The 16,723-nt window shown below is 42.3% G+C and overlaps 1 protein-coding gene across 4 annotated transcripts; it reads right to left on the bottom strand.

Annotated features, from left to right (window-relative positions):
• Nucleotides 1-6,673: 6,673 nt before the first annotated feature.
• On the bottom strand, nucleotides 6,674-14,652 carry FBXL8 (F-box and leucine rich repeat protein 8). 4 transcript variants are annotated; one of them, XM_072117591.1, is made up of 3 exons: nucleotides 14,367-14,652; nucleotides 10,245-10,421; nucleotides 6,674-8,469 (listed from the first exon to the last, which is right to left on the bottom strand). In XM_072117591.1, the coding sequence occupies exons 1-3, from the start codon at nucleotides 14,576-14,578 to the stop codon at nucleotides 7,470-7,472; spliced, it is 1,389 nt and encodes a 462-aa protein (XP_071973692.1). In that variant the 5' UTR covers nucleotides 14,579-14,652; the 3' UTR covers nucleotides 6,674-7,469. The 4 variants fall into 4 exon arrangements, with proteins under 4 accessions (XP_071973692.1, XP_071973691.1, XP_071973694.1 ...); XM_072117590.1 differs by lacking the exon at nucleotides 14,367-14,652 and adding an exon at nucleotides 11,317-11,634; XM_072117593.1 differs by lacking the exon at nucleotides 14,367-14,652 and adding an exon at nucleotides 10,585-11,294.
• Nucleotides 14,653-16,723: the final 2,071 nt, after the last annotated feature.

Below are 16,723 nucleotides of genomic sequence, written 5' to 3' on the forward strand. Positions count from 1 at the left end.
ATCGTGCGCCTGATATCCTGCACGTGTCGTTTCACCGCTCAGGTCCGCTGGAGTTCACCTTCTTCCTCCTAGTGCATGAAAGTGCTTGATCTTGGACACAATTGGAAAGTTAAATCCCGCGTTCAGTCCAAATCAGTCAAATCATCAGACTGCCCGCCCCCCCCCCCCCATTTCTGTCACATGGAAGCCAGCGCATCACGTGCACCACAATCCCCAGTTAAATACCTGTCCCAGTGGTGCAAATCCTGAAAATGTTGGAAAAAACTACAAAAGTGCCCTTTACCCTTAGTAAATGAGCCCCAATGTGTCCCTCAGATAAGACTTACAGACGACCCCTAGTTATAAACGGCCCTCTGGATTTTGGTAATTTTCTGTACTTTAGCCCTAGGTTAGAATAAACAGCTGTAACAGTTATCACAGGTGTCTGTAATTAAGATTTATTGTTAATCCTGGCCAAAAAATTTTTGCCTGGGGTTACAATTATAAAATATACAGTTGCGACTTACATACAAATTCAACTTAAGAACAAACCTACAGAACGTAACCTTGTACGTAACCCGGGGACTGCCTGTACACGGAAAAATAATAAAAGTTATAGATAAAAAATATTGCAAAATGAATCATGTGAACCCAGCCTAATCGGTATTAAAACAAAATAAAAGTCGACTTTTATGTGGTATGGTTATGGGTGTTAGAGGTATGGGTGCAGTGGGAAAACCAAGGTGCTGAAGAGGAAAGAACAACATTCAACATTCAAATGGCGGCATTAGCCAGATGAAGCTCTTGAGTGTTAAACATGCGCTCTAAATAAAGGAAATTTACTGGTTAGTGCCATGTATACTTCTTTCCTGCTGGAACTAATAAGAATCACAGTTCTGCTACCCTGCTGTATTCACCCATTTCTTAATGATATCTTACAGTTCAATAGCCGGGGAGTGTGCAGAGTGATTGATAAATCACAACTGGCGCAGTCTTCATTAATCTGGCGCCCCCTGCACTGCTCAGGGAGTGTGCACCATTTTTTTTGGTGCACTTTATGGTGCAAACTCTGGCTAATCAGTAACATGCCCCTTTAGGTGCACATTTTTTCTGTAGCCGTGACACAAAACAGACGCAAATACTTTATAAATACCACATGTACTTGAGTATAAACCAAGTTTTTCAGCACAAAAAATGTGCAGAAAAAAATCACCTCGGCTTATACTCGAGTCTTGAGAAAAAACAAACACTGTACTCACCTAAAGACGCCCCCGGCAGGTCCTCTTCTATGCAGCGATGCTCCGGCATCAGCTCCGTGTCCCTGCGCTGTCCGTAGCTGGGATCGTAACGTTGGCCGCTCGGCACACACTATGATGTCTGCGAGCAGCTGACGTCACGATCCCTGCGACGGACCGCGCAGGGACATGGAGCCGATGCCGGAGCATCGTGGTATAGAAGAGGACCTGCCGGGGGACTTCGGCAGGTGAATACAGTGTTTTGTTTTTTCCTACAGGAATTATATTGCGGGCAGGGGCTGGGCAGGCTGTATACTACAGGGGGCATAGCAGACTGTATACTACAGGGGGCTGGGCAGCCTGTATAATACAGGGCCTGGCAGGCTATATACTACAGGGGGCAGAGCAGACTGTATAATACAGGGCCTGGCAGGCTATATACTACAGGGGGCTGGGCAGGCTGTATACTACAGGGGGCTGGGCAGCCTGTATAATACAGGGCTTGGCAGGCTATATACTACAGGGGGCAGAGCAGACTGTATAATACAGGGCCTGGCAGGCTATATACTACAGGGGGCTGGGCAGGCTGTATACTACAGGGGGCAGAGCAGACTGTATACTACAGGGGGCTGGGCAGCCTGTATAATACAGGGCCTGGCAGGCTATATACTACAGGGGGCAGAGCAGACTGTATAATACAGGGCCTGGCAGGCTATATACTACAGGGGGCTGGGCAGGCTATATACTACAGGGGCTGGCTATATACTGGGAGGCTGTGACCAATACATTTCCCACCCTTAGCTTATACTCGAGTTAATAGGTTTTTCCAGTTTTTGTGTTAAAATTAGCGGTCTCGGCTTATACTCGAGACGGCTTATACTCAAGTATATACGGTACATGTACAAGCAGTTTGCATGTTCTTTCTAGGGGCAAAGTCAGACAGAAAACTGTCACAAACACTTTGATAAATGTGGGCCAGTGTGTGGTCATTTACATGGATTTACCTCCGCAAGGACACATGGGCACCATAATGTGTTATAGTGTACTTAAAATGTTCTTTTCTTGACAACCCGAACAGATGTTTTTTCCAGAAAAATAGCATATATCTTAGGCCCCACAGCAGCCTTTACAGCTTCTCGTGATAGCTACTCCCATGCTAAGAGAGTGGGGCCAGGTCCAAAGCATTGCAGAGATGCAATTGCCAATAATAGAGGAGATTTAACCCCTTCCCGCCAAGACTCTTTTTCGTTTTTGCACCGTATTCTTGTGGGCTTGGATTTTACAGCTGTGTGCCCCAAATGGCAAGTCTACATCATTCTTTGGGTCGGTGCAACACGGGGATCCCAAATTTGTATAGGTTTAATAATGTTTTCATACATTTACAAAAATTAAAACCTCCTGTACAAAAGAAGAAATTCTTCATTTTGCCATCTTAATAGTATGTCACATGACAGTAAGGTAAAAAAAATACCATTGCAATTACAAATAAGGGTGGTATTTGCAGCAGTGGACATAGGCCAGATGCAGTATTATTCTAGTGATGGAATTAAGCAGCGGATGTGTCCTGTGTCTCCACAGCCTAAAATGGTTTATTTTTAGCACCACCAGCTTTTGTATGTTACTTGGTGCGTGACCTATAGATGTTCATTCATCTGGTAAAATTACACTCTGTTCAAGGGATTAAATCCACACTTGAGTCATCTGTCATCACAGCACATAACTGGTGATGGGGAATAATACAGGATTTACTATTGCAGGTGTCCAAATCTTTTTGTTTGTGTTTCTGGGAATCTAAACTATGTTACACTCAGAGTCAGCAGTGGATACCACACTGCCATCTATTGGACAAAAGGTGAAACTACCATAAAGGTATTTAGAGGGGTTTTCCCACCAAACATGTGAGGCCCTATCCACAGGATAGTGCCTAACCTGCTGAACGGTGGGGGTCTCAGTGATCCCTCGGCAGCACCATAGAGATGAAAGGATCAGAACGGACATGCACACCCGTCTGCTCCACTCATCTTGGGGAGCAATGAAGGGGTCCCACAGAGGTACCTCAGACCCCATTGGATCCCATGTTCTCGTGATCTGTGGGGGTCTCATTACTGGGACCCCCTCTGACAGGGAAGTTATCTGGGAAAGGCCCTTTAAACATAGAAAATAAGAATGCAGCATGAAATGAGCCTATTTTTAATTTGATTTTTTGTCAGGGAAGTGGGGGTTCATATTGATTCTACATCATTCATAAATAGTAGCTAAGAAACCGGTATAAAAGTGATGAAATAAGACATTTGTGTTGGACTTGTTAAAAGTTCCAAATTTCCTCCATTCAATACTACCTCACTAAAATGTAATATTGTAAAATATATTAATAAAATTTCTATATTTGTCCTTCATGTAAATCTTTATTCAAATCTTTATTCTTTATTTCATGTACAAATGGGTCTGTAAAATTTAAGCTAATATGTAATTAGCTGTTATTTAACGTGTTGCTCCTCTTAGCAGAAAAATGTTGCTAACATACACTGTAATTGGGAATTAAAATGCTACTGGCCCAGTCCGTTTAATATTTCCTTCGTGTGGAGCAGACACAGGACAGAAGATGGTCATGTGATCACCACTAAGTTTGACTGTAGTCAGTTGGTTGCAGTGCACCAGTGTTGCGGTGAGATATCATCTCAGTGAGGTGATGGCAGTTACTCATAATTACTATGGTAACAGAGCAAGAAAGTCTGTTTTATGATAACTGGGTGCAGAGCATAAGAAAGAGGAGGAGTTACTGGGCACTAAAGGATCATGGGTCTTGTAGTTTCCAGTGGCGGCTATCTTGGTGATTACTCCGCCTACTTTAGAGAGGCCATAACATTTTGTGAATTATAATATCAAACTATTTAAGCTCCAATTTGTGACTAATGACATTGAGTATTGTTATATTCATTTATTTATAGCATCATGGGTTTTTGTATCAAATATTCATATTCCCAGAATACCCCTTTAATCTTTATTATTCTGTAATTTTTACTGTGTTTGTACATGTACCCAGGACCGTTTCTGCATATTTGCTGCCTGAGGCGAATTTCAAAATGCTGCCCCCCTCCACCTCCCACTCCTGTTACATTACCCGCTCCCTGTTCAGTAAATGCTGAAAACTTTACTAACAATTAATTCTACTAGAATTATAGCATGCGCAGCACATTAATCAATATACAACACCCCTAATTTATTAATACAGACCCCTAACATTTGGTTTACATGATGCAAAGTAATCTGTTGTATCCTATAACTAATATACCCCACCGTTACATATGATTTTATATACACTGCTACCCTGACCAATGTAAATATATAGCACCCCCTAATGAATATACTGTATACTCTATATATAATAATTTATTTTTATAAAGCCCTGCTCTCATATATTTAAAGGCCTCGTTATTCACCCCCAAATTAAATTATATACAGTTCCTCCCAGTTTAATTAATATATTTAGATCCCCCTCAGTTTGACTATATACAAACTTCCTGGTTTAATTATTAACGTGCCCCATATATACAGTAGATTTCCCCACCCCAGTTTTATTATATTTAGAAGCCCCCCAGTTTTATACAGCCACCCCCAGAAAAAAAAAGAATCTGGCCCCATATAAATATATACACTGCCCCTGTATAATCAAAATCTGGCCCCATATAAATATATACATCGCCCCTCTATATTCAGAATCTGGCCCCATATAAATATATACATCGCCCCTCTATATTCAGAAACTGGCCCCATATAAATATATACACCGCCCCTCTATATTCAGAATCTGGCCCCATATAAATATATACATCGCCCCTCTATATTCAGAATCTGGCCCCATATAAATATATACATCGTCCCTCTATATTCAGAATCTGGCCCCATATAAATATATACACCCTTCTGTATAATCAGAATCTGGCCCCATATAAATATATACACCCCCCTGTATAATCAGAATCTGGCCCCATAAAATATATACAGCCCCCCCCCCCTATAATCAGAATCTGGCCCCATATAAATATATACAGCCCCCACAGTATAAAACAAATCTGTCCCAATATAAAAGTATACAGCCCCCCAGTATAAAACGTATTATACTCACCTCGAGGCATGGTGCTCCTACGTCGCGGCTCTTGTCTTCCTGCGGCTCTTGTGGCAGCCGTGACGTCTCCGCTCAGAGACACATGCGCCGTGACGTCATCATCCGCCGCCTGTGTCGCTGCATAGAACGGAGCGACGCCAGCAGCCAGATAGGAGCTACGTTGCTCTGCATGTAAATCGCACCTGTGTCTTAAAGAGACAGGTGAGATTTATTTATCAGGTGTGCAATTCGGGCGTCAAAGGGCGCCTGAATCCTCTGCATTAGAACAGCAAAATGCTCATTTTCATCTTGCCTCATGGCAGATGCGGCCCTGCATGTACCCTATAATTTGTAAAGCACTGTGGAATATTAAAGGGTTGTCCACTTTCCGCAAATATTTCATATGGCTTGTATAAGGAAAAGCTATAAAATTTTCCAATATTTCTGTATCAATTCCTCATAGTTTTCTAGATCTCTGCTTGCTGTCGCGCTATAGAAAGCTTCTGTGTTTATTTCCAGTGCATAGAAGTCAGTCCATGTGATGTGATGGACATGCAGGGGCATGAGCCGTTAATATCACAGAGTAATAGGAGCAGTGTGATACTGCACCTCCATCACATCACATGGGCAGATTTCTATCCAGTGGAAGTAAAAATAGAAGCAGGACAGCAAGCAGAGATCTAGAAACCGTGAGGAATTAATACAGAAAATCTATTGGAAAATTGTATAACTCTTCCTTAAATAAACCAGATCAAATATTTGCTGAAAGTGGACAACCCCCTTAAGGATGCTATATGAATATTCATTATTATTATTATGGCCCTGATAAATGCCATACATGTTGAAGGTGATGATGTAGTATTTTTTACAGTAAAATCTTAGTTGAGAATACTTTATATGTATTTCATACAATAGAATAGAACACATCCATACTTTGTACAAGTACTGTTCCACTGACGAAGGCTTCCTGCATAGGGAACGGGGAATTATACAAGACGCATCATATAAAGTCTCGGCCAATCGCCTTGTGTATGAGCCCATTGAAGTTAATGGGAACATTTGCTAGCTGTAAAAAGTTAAAATAAAGCTTCAGACAGTTTTAAGGCATGCTTTACGGCTGTAACCCAGTAGACCTTTTTGACAGTATTAGTAAAAATGGCCAGTTGTGTTCACCTCAGCTACCTCTCTGTTCAACTTGGGCAACTAACAAACTTAGCGTACAACTCCCAACATTTGACTATCCAGTGCTAGGAAAGTTTTAAGCCACATTCAAAATTTAAATCAGGAGCTTAAAAGTGATTGCAAAGATAAGACTGTACTTTCATAAGACATATTTACATAATTCACATATTCACAAAAGATTTTATTTGATATTTCATTTTGGTTACAGGTCATGTATCCACTGTGTAAGGCACATAAATTAGATGGCTTAACAGATTAAGAATTGGTTAAAAATGTTGTTAAATGTGGTGTAAGGTTTAAAATCACATAATCCACCCTCTGTGTGTATCTAGTTGGATGTGTGGGTTTTACAAAATCTACATAGCCAGCCTGGAAGGGGGTTGTTAAAACAAACAAAAAAAAGTTTTACCTGCTTAGTCATTCTTGTTATCCTGCCCGTCAGCGTTGTGCTCCTGCTTGTTTACAGAGGCGGGCATTAGATTCAATGCTGTAATATACAAGTGTCACTGGACGGGTGGTCGTGCCAGCCTCTGTAAACCAACACGGACATGGTACTAGAGACGGCGGCACGGGACAGAGGGAGATACGGAGGATGTAGGCAAAACTTTATTTTGCTTTTACAGCCCCGCAGACTAGTTATCTAGATTTTGCGAATACTGAACATCCTTTTTAATTATAAGACCTTTAGGGCTTCATCAAAACATAGGCAAGAAAGGCCACTGTGAGAATTGGTTAAATGTATCACAGGTATAGATAAAAGCATACACACAGTTGGACTCTAATGTGCTACTTAATAGCTATATTAGATTATTTTGCAGCATATATAAACAATGACATAGGATACACATAAATATTTTACAGTAGACTGCATCTAATAAGCAGTAATGCCAGAAGACACTGGACCAGCAATGTCTGAGGACACAATGTGTAAACTGAGGTGGATTATGGGTAAGGCAACGTTGGTGACTCTAGGCCTTAGAGGTGTTTGCTGCTGGCTGGTGATGGGTTGCCTTCCAAGGATGCTTTTCTTTATCTAGTTTAAGTGTGTATTTCTTCAAAAGTGGACAATTCTTCAGGAAAGCTTGAACAACATTTGGGGCCACCACACAGTAGCAATGAATTTCCTCCAATGCTTTACACTTCCCAGCTAAATCAATAAGATTTGAGTTGAGTGCACTTGAGGATGTTGTCTGTATGACTAGTTTCTTCAGGTTTAGAGTATAGTAAGTACTCACAAATCTCAATTGATTTGTCATTTCATTGTAAGTGTTGAGTTGTAATGTGGCCACTGGGATATTTGGCCGTAATATTCTTGGAATTTTCCAGGCTGGAACTGTGTGGTCAAACTCTAAATCCACAAAGAGAGAAGGGTGGCGTTGACGGAGGGCTCCCCACATCTCATCAGAAATTGCTAGAGTGTACTTGTCCAGACGTTCACACATAATATCTAGTTGGTGAAAGGGAGGTCTTTCTGGCTTCATCACTTCTCTAAATACATCCTCTGAAAGACTAGAACAGAAGGCACCTAGAATGGTCAGTTTAGGGCATACTTGCAGCACTTGAATTAGAGTGTCTGGAGTTACTTTGCAAACTAATGTTCTATTGTTTATGTACAAACTACGCAGGTTTGGACTGCCATTAGCTATTAGCCTTGTAAAGCCATCACTGAGAGTAAATGGTAGCTTTCGTAAGTCAAGGTGGTGGAGATCTATTTGACTTTCTTTCCGACACAACTCCATGATGCTATCCAAAATTTCAAGTCCAGAGTAGAACAATGGGTTCTCCCCACAACATGCAATGTCCAAACTCTCCAACTTTCTGCTCTCTTTGGCTAAGCAAATCAGAATCTGTATGACATTTTTTCGTGTTGCTTCCTTGGACTGGTCAAACATAATCTTGAGGTGTCTTATCTGTCCAATAAAATCCTGAAGACCATCTATTGATAGAAGTTCTTCATCTGATACCCATCTTAAACATGATTGTAAATAATACAGATAGGAATAATTAATAAACATGACAAAGATATTATAAAAACAATTTATAAAAAATGGTACATATGGATTTAGTATGATGAATGATGTGGTCTAATGATCAATTAAAGTAACAAATCATCCACAGCTACTTAACCAATTTCCCCTGTCACATCGTTAAAATTAAATCTTAATAATGCCTATTATAACTTTGGGAAATACTCTTTCATTCTCTCCACTCTACTGCTCTAATGCTGTTGCTTTTTTAGGCCAATTTAAATAACCGTCTTGAGATTGTTAGAAATTTTAATGGGTAACTGAAATATAAGATGACACAAGCAAGCTTTCGGGGCTGCTGAGGTCTCTTCATCAGGCATGATATCTATATATATTAAAGAACAGGAAGATTTTTCAAAGTCATAAAATTAATAGATAACGATAAAAGGGGACTTAGTCATACATAGTATTTATTAGAGCCACAGAATATGTCTTAAAGGGAACCTGTCAGCAGAAAAATACCATATACACTTGTGTATAAGCAGAGTTTTTCAGCACAAAAAATGTGCTTCCAGATCATGATTCTTTTGTGGCCCAGGGTGGTGGCATCATCCAGAAAATCAACTTTGAAGTTAGTGTAAATTTTTTGTACAAAGTCAAGGAGGCGGGGAGTGAACACTGAATTCAAGCTTTCCCTGTCCCTGTAATTGATGGTTCCCTTTTAATACTTGATGAATATGTGGGAAAGGCATCTATCTTGAGAATGGGGATTCATTAGCGCATGTCCCTTGGCCTGGCTAAATGGAGAGTCAGGTTTTTATGCAAAACTACAACAGGTCGGGCCTGGCATAGTTGTGCCCGATGGCACAGCCGCCGAACAAATACTTAGACATTTTGATGTATCTGCTGGGACAGGGGGCCGTGGACTTCATGGTACTCTGGCGTATGAGCACCTGCGTAAAAGAAATTCCCTGCATGCACTTCATACGCTATGTGGCACATTTGTCTGTGTATAGTGCAGAGTGCAGGATTCCTGGCGCCCCCATTCATGAATCTGGCGTTCTCTGCACAGCTCGACAGAAAGCACCACTTGTTTCTGGTGCACCTTTAACATGGGCTGTGCAACACATTTCTGTTGGACTTTGCATGTTAAATGTGGTGCACGGTCCAACTGAGCCCCGGACCACCCCCTTCAGTGCAGAAATTTGTGTCTCATGATGCCTAGTGTAGCTGCACCACAATAGGGTCATGTGTGAAACACATGTGGTGTAGGCACTTCTTAAATACCTGTGCAAGCAGTTTGTACTAAAAAGAATGTGCAAAGTTTGACAGAAAATTGGCACCCCTATGTGTCCCAAAACCATTATCCTTCCTACATATCTATGCCACATATGTTAAATAATGCAAACATAATACAATGTAGCCTATTACAACTTAGTGGTTGCAGGTTTTTGAACTTTAAATACAGTGGGGAAGGTTTATTAATCTGCCCATGACAGAATGAGGTCGTAATTTGCACTAAAAACCTGTCTGCATCACAATTCTAAAGGGGTTTAGGCTCCTTCTACACTAAGCCAACTAATATGAGGTGCAGAGTACGACTAGACAGTCTTACACTAGGACAGATTTATCATCCAGCATTAGACACTTCTATAAATCTGGTGCAGAATAAGAACTGTCTAGTCTCTGCACTGTCCAACCTTAGGACACTTTTTATAAATTTGCCCCAAGGACACTGACTTTTTAGGTGTGTACCAAGTTAAACCTAATGCCTACCTGATCTCTGTGTAGTGCCAGACAGAGTTATATGCCACTGCCGTTGCCCAGGACTGGCAAACCTGGGAAACTGTCCGTCGATCTGTGAGAGGTAAGTAGTAAAATATTTGTGCAAGAATCTCATGTGGCATAAAGTCCCATTGTAGTGACATTGTCGCTCGTCCAGCTTCAGATAACCTGTGTGCAAAATAAACGGCAGGTAATGAGTAATCCTTGTACAGGAAGCTGCAAACTAGGTCTCTACCTTCTTTAATCATACATGGAAATATTTATATGCATGTGGTTATAGATCTTTGCCAGCTTTGCTCATAAAAGGACAGGTAGAACATGAGTCACTTACACAAGGAGTGGTTTCACATATCAGATCTATTACACAACTGGCCCTCTAGCAGGTGAGGTATGGAGCTTTATGGTGTCTTAGTAACTGTATGGAACAATCACATAGAGCGTATGTAATGTCAGTTGAATCTACAGTACACAGAATATACCATCAGACATCTATAAACTTTCAATCTGAAAGCAGATTAGAATATTGCTGTGAAAACACCATTCATATTATGACAAAATGATGAAGAATTTGCAGTGAATTTACCCATATTCAGCCTGTCACACTCACACCTCTTTGGAAGCCCCAATACGGCTCTGACAAAACTAATTTCTCCTTCGGCCATACGCATGACAAGATCTGCATATCCTACAGTTTATATCATTACACCTGCTTTTTATTTGGAGCAAAAACTAGACACAACGATATAAAGTGTGTTGTATTGAGTTTAGTTTTTGCAGATGTACTGATATAAACTGTAGGATATGTCTTACTATACACAAATTATTTCTAACATTACGAAAATACTTGTTGATGTCACCTATATTTGCAGAAAGGGTTAATGAAGCATCAGAGATTAAACATATAGCATTAACCTATTTATTGTGTATTAAAATTAGTGCATGCCCCGAAGTAGTAAAGCAGATAACATAATGATATTAGTGGATTTACAGTATGCCTAGTGGTTTGCAGTATATATAAACTTTACTATGCATTGCAGCTATTGGAACACACCCTTATACTCACCACAGAGCAATCCTGACAACGCTTCCTGAAACTGGATCTGCCGCCCTCCCATCATCCACCATTGGTAGATCCCCGTCAGATGACACAAGCAGCCTATGCTGAAAACAGCCGAGTGTCAGCAGAAAGTGCCAAAGGTTTGCAGTGTACTTGGGAAAGAGACATTTCTGCGGATAGCATAATAAATCTAGACGTGCCAGGGCTGGTGTACATCGAGCTTTCATTACAGAGACGAGCCATGTCATTAACACACGTGGAGATTCCACTGTGTAATACATTAGCAGTATAGTGGAAAGGATTTATGAAAATCCCATATACAGGGGCATGGTGACTGATGCTAGAATGTGGATGATAAACCTGGCATAGTATAAGGCCTCATGCACACAACCGTATGGTCTTTTCTGCTCTGTATATACAGGTCGTACTGCAACAGTAATGCAATGTATCCGTATAAAATACGGTGGGCTGCCAGATGATGGAAGGCTGACTATTGGCTGGATGACAGAATGCACCTCCCACTGGTTCTGGATACTGCACGTATATACGGAAGAATACGCTGCACAACCGTATGCAGCGCGTATTTAGCCTGTACTTTATATGTTCCCATTGACTTCCATGGGCCGTACGGAACGGAAATACGGTGGAAAATAGGACATGCTCTATATTTTTATACCCCACTCACGGTATGGTATGGTACAGGGACAATATGCCCATGTATACGGATGGCTGTGTTTCTCATTGGAATTCATGGAGCCGTATATATGGCCGTTTTTATATGGTCGAGTGCATGGGGCCTAAGACTGTCTACTCATACTTTGCAACTCCTATTAGTTGGCTTAGTTTGTGGCAGCATGTTGCACCAAAATTTGGGCACGTTAGCACTATTGTTGTTGCATGGACTTTTTTGGCGAAAACTATAACCCTTGATAAAATGTGGCGCAGACAGTTTTTTGCTATAAATTACATCAGAATCCTGTCATAATGAGACTGGTAAAGCTTCCTCACATCCTGCAGCACATTTATAAACAGCATTTAAAAGGACATTACCATCAGATTAGCTAATGGTAGAGGATTACAACTCCCCATCCCATCCCATCCTTGGGGTGCACGGATCTTCTTTTATTATAACTTGCAATGGCGCATTTCGGAGAAATGTAACTTTATAAAATATGACCAGTTTCTGATGCTAGATTAATGACTGTAGAATTATCATTGGGGTTAGTGACATCATTTTCCTGCCTACTGGTTAATTTTTGCAGATCCGCAATGGATAACACACGGATGACACAATTGTTGCATTCATAAGGCACAGGTACGGATGAAACAGACTGCTATTCAGATTTTGCAGCCCAAGACATGCATACATTTGTGTAGATGAGGACTTAGTGACTATATCTACACATGGTTCTGGTTTTCCTTACACCACATTTCCGGCAGTACATGTTATTTGTGCTCTGTAACATTATTGCACAAGTGTACCAGATCTTACTATTGTTTGTCTTGAGTCATTAGTATCTGTACGTACGTCTTCAGAAACACAGACTTACCTGCCTTTGGCTGCTTTCCAACTCATTGGGGCTCATTTACTAAAGTTCGCGCTGCACACTTTTGTCGGACTGTGCCCCTTTTTCGGGGCTAAAACAGCTTGCACAGATATTTGAGAAGTGTGCGCGCTGGGATTGTGGTGCACACAACCCTTTTGTGGCGCAGCTGCAGTGGCTTCCATGCAACACAAATTAGGGAGCGTGTCGTCAGACGGTCTGACTGATTCGGGCAGATCGCCGAATTTACCTTTTAAATTGTGTTGCATGCCCTATGTTAAAGGTGTACTACAAAAAGGATGTTGAACTCTGTCGGACCAGTGCGGGGAAATCGGCAGATTCATGATTTTTGGCGCACAATCTTAGTGAATCGCAGCACATTGCATTATAGACGGACAATGCACTTTTTGTGAACTCGAGTGATCTTTTAAGTAAATGTGCCCCATTGTGATTGTACTATTTCTCACTAGTATTCTCTTACTCCACAGGTACTACTGTATTCACACAAGGAGCTGTTCAGAAAGCTTACAAACTTTAAAATAACATTGACAAGTTATGGTTAACCTTAAAGGGACTGCCTGCTATTAGGAAATTATTCTAAGAATTCTAAGCAAGAAACTTCACTTTTGTCCATTGGCTGCATCTAGAAGTGCAACTTATTCACATTAAAAGCTCAAGTATCTAAGCTAGGATACCATACAATGCTTCTACACCAACCTTAAAGAGTATGAGGCGAACCAATTTTTGTCCAGTCTTTAGCACTCCCAATATTTAGTATTGTGGAGTGGTCATAGAAAGGTATAAAACATTCAACTACAAGTTTTTTGAAGATTAAAGGAAACCTACCACTTGTAGTGGCAGGTTTCCGATGGAAATACCGGGCACCAGCTCAGGGTGAGCTGGTGCCGGAGCTTATTTTAGTTAGTGTTTTAAACCGCGGTATCGCGGTTTAAAACACTTTTTAAACGTTATAGTCGGCGCAGGCAGGTACGCGCTCGGCGCTTACCGTGCATGCGGCTCTCATTCACTTCCTATGTAGTCGCGTGCACGGTAAGCGCCGAGCGCGTACCTGCCTGCGCCGGCTATAAAGTTTAAAAAGTGTTTTAAACCGCGATACCGCGGTTTAAAACACTAACTAAAATAAGCTCTGGCACCAGCTCACCCTGAGCTGGTGCCCGGTATTGCCATCAGAAACCTGCCACTACAAGTGGTAGGTTTCCTTTAAATTAAACTTATGCTAATAAATGCTGTTCTTTGCTGAAACAAAATATTAAACCATCAGAATTTCTTGACCAATCCAAATGTCAAGATGTGTGTCAAAATTTTACTTCCAACATTATTGGCTTTTTTTGGACGCACAATTTGGGCACAGCTTTTCCTGGACCTTTAGTTTACTGACACCTATTTCTGGAGCAATTTTTGTTGCACACTTCGACCCACAAAAAGCAAGTCTACCAAGTTCTATATCACCTTCATAAATATGGATTAATTTCACACGCTTTCTACACTCACCAAACACTTAAGACGCTGAAGCTGAAGGCAGCGCGGCTTCCTAACCCCCATCTGTTTACCGGAGTGATGGCAGCGTGGGACAGCGGGAGGCAGGGTCGGTCTGGCCCGCCGGGGAGTCGGTGAATCCCCCGGTGGGCCCCGACTCCTGTCACTATGGCATGGGCCTTTAATCGAGGCTGCTCCTCTACTACTAACAATAGTACTTGCATCATTCAGATGCAAGTACTATTGCTGACAGCGCCGCGCAGGACGTCCTGTGCGGCGCTGCTGTGACACAGGAAGCCCTTGCTAGCGCTTCCTGTGTCACTACCACAGAAGCAGCCAGAGGAGCGAAGAGGAGGAGGAACAAGGGGAAGGAAGCGCGGGAGCACCACATTCAAATCTGTGGCTGGTGTCCCTGGAGGTGCAGCCCGGGCAGAGCTGACAGGAGAAGCCCCGCCCACCAGCCCGGGCCTGCTGCACAGAGGAGACTGCTCCAGCAGCCTGACCTGGACCTGCTGCTGGATATCAGGTAAGTGTAATGTGTATATGTATGTGTCTTCCCTGTGTGTGTATGTGTGTTTTGTCATGTGTGTATATATATATGTGTGTGAAAACATGTCATGTGCTTGTATATAGACTGATAACATGTAATAGCTGTATATATAGGTGTAATGTGTTCTATATGTGTGTGTATATAATGGTATAACATGTATTAGGTGTGTTTATATATATAGGTGTCATGTATGTGTATAGACAGGTTTTATAACATGAAGTATAACATGAAATAGGTTTATATACAGGTGTAATATGTAATGTGTGTGTATATTTATATATAGTGATTGCTGGGGGAGCTGTATATAGTGATTGCTGGGGGAGCAGTATACAGTGATTGCTGGGGGAGCAGTATACAGTGATTGCTGGGGGAGCTGTATACACTGATTTCTGGGGAAGCTGTATACACTGATTGCTGAGTGAGCTGTATACGGTGGTTGATGGGGGAGCTGTATACAGTGATTGCTGGGGGAGCTGTATATAGTGATTGCTGCGGGAGCTGTATATAGTGATTGCTGGGGGAGCTGTATACGGTGATTGCTGGGGGAGCTGTATACACTGATTTCTGGGGAAGCTCTATACACTGATTGCTGGGTGAGCTGTATACAGTGGTTGATGGGGGAGCTGTATATAGTGATTGCTGGGGGAGCTGTATATAGTGACTGCTGGGGGAGCTGTATATAGTGATTGCTGGGGGAGCTGTATACACTGATTTCTGGGGAAGCTGTATACAGTGGTTGCTGGGGGAGCTGTATATAGTGATTGCTGGGGGAGCTGTATATAGTGACTGCTGGGGGAGCTGTATATAGTGATTGCTGCGGGAGCTGTATATAGTGATTGCTGGGGGAGCTGTATACGGTGATTGCTGGGGGAGCTGTATACACTGATTTCTGGGGAAGCTCTATACACTGATTGCTGGGTGAGCTGTATACAGTGGTTGATGGGGGAGCTGTATATAGTGATTACTGGGGGAGCTGTATACGGTGATTGCTGGGTAAACTGTATACGGTGGTTGATGGGGGAGCTGTATACGGTGATTGCTGGGGAAGCTGTATACACTGATTGCTGGGTGAGCTGTATACGGTGGTTGATGGGGGAGCTGTATACAGTGATTGCTGGGGGAGCTGTATACGGTGATTGCTGGGGGAGCTGTATATAGTGATTGCTGGGGGAGCTGTATATAGTCGTTGCTGGGGGAGCTGTATACAGTGATTGCTGGGGGAGCTGTATACAGTGATTGCTGGGGGAGCTGTATATAGTGATTGCTGGGGGAGCTGTATACAGTGATTTCTGGGGGAGTTGTATACAGTGATTACTGGGGGAGCTGTATATAGTGATTGCTGGGGGAGCTGTATATAGTGATTACTGGGGGAGCTGTATACGGTGATTGCTGGGGGAGCTGTATACACTGATTTCTGGGGAAGCTGTATACAGTGGTTGCTGGGGGAGCTGTATATAGTGATTGCTGTGGGAGCTGTATATAGCGATTGCTGGGGGAGCGGTATATAGTGATTGCTGGGGGAGCTGTATACGGTGATTGCTGCGGGAGCTGTATATAGTGATTGCTGGGGGAGCTGTATATAGTGATTGCTGGGGGGAGCTGTATATAGTGATTGCTGGGGGAGCAGTATACAGTGATTACTGGGGGAGCGGTATATAGTGATTGCTGGGGGAGCTGTATACAGTGATTGCTGCGGGAGCTGTATATAGTGATTGCTGGGGGAGCTGTATATAGTGACTGCTGGGGGAGCTGTATATAGTGATTGCTGGGGGAGCTGTATACACTGATTTCTGGGGAAGCTGTATACAGTGGTTGCTGGGGG

Source organism: Engystomops pustulosus, chromosome 7 (genome assembly GCF_040894005.1).
Source record: "Engystomops pustulosus chromosome 7, aEngPut4.maternal, whole genome shotgun sequence".
NCBI lineage: Eukaryota > Metazoa > Chordata > Amphibia > Anura > Leptodactylidae > Engystomops > Engystomops pustulosus.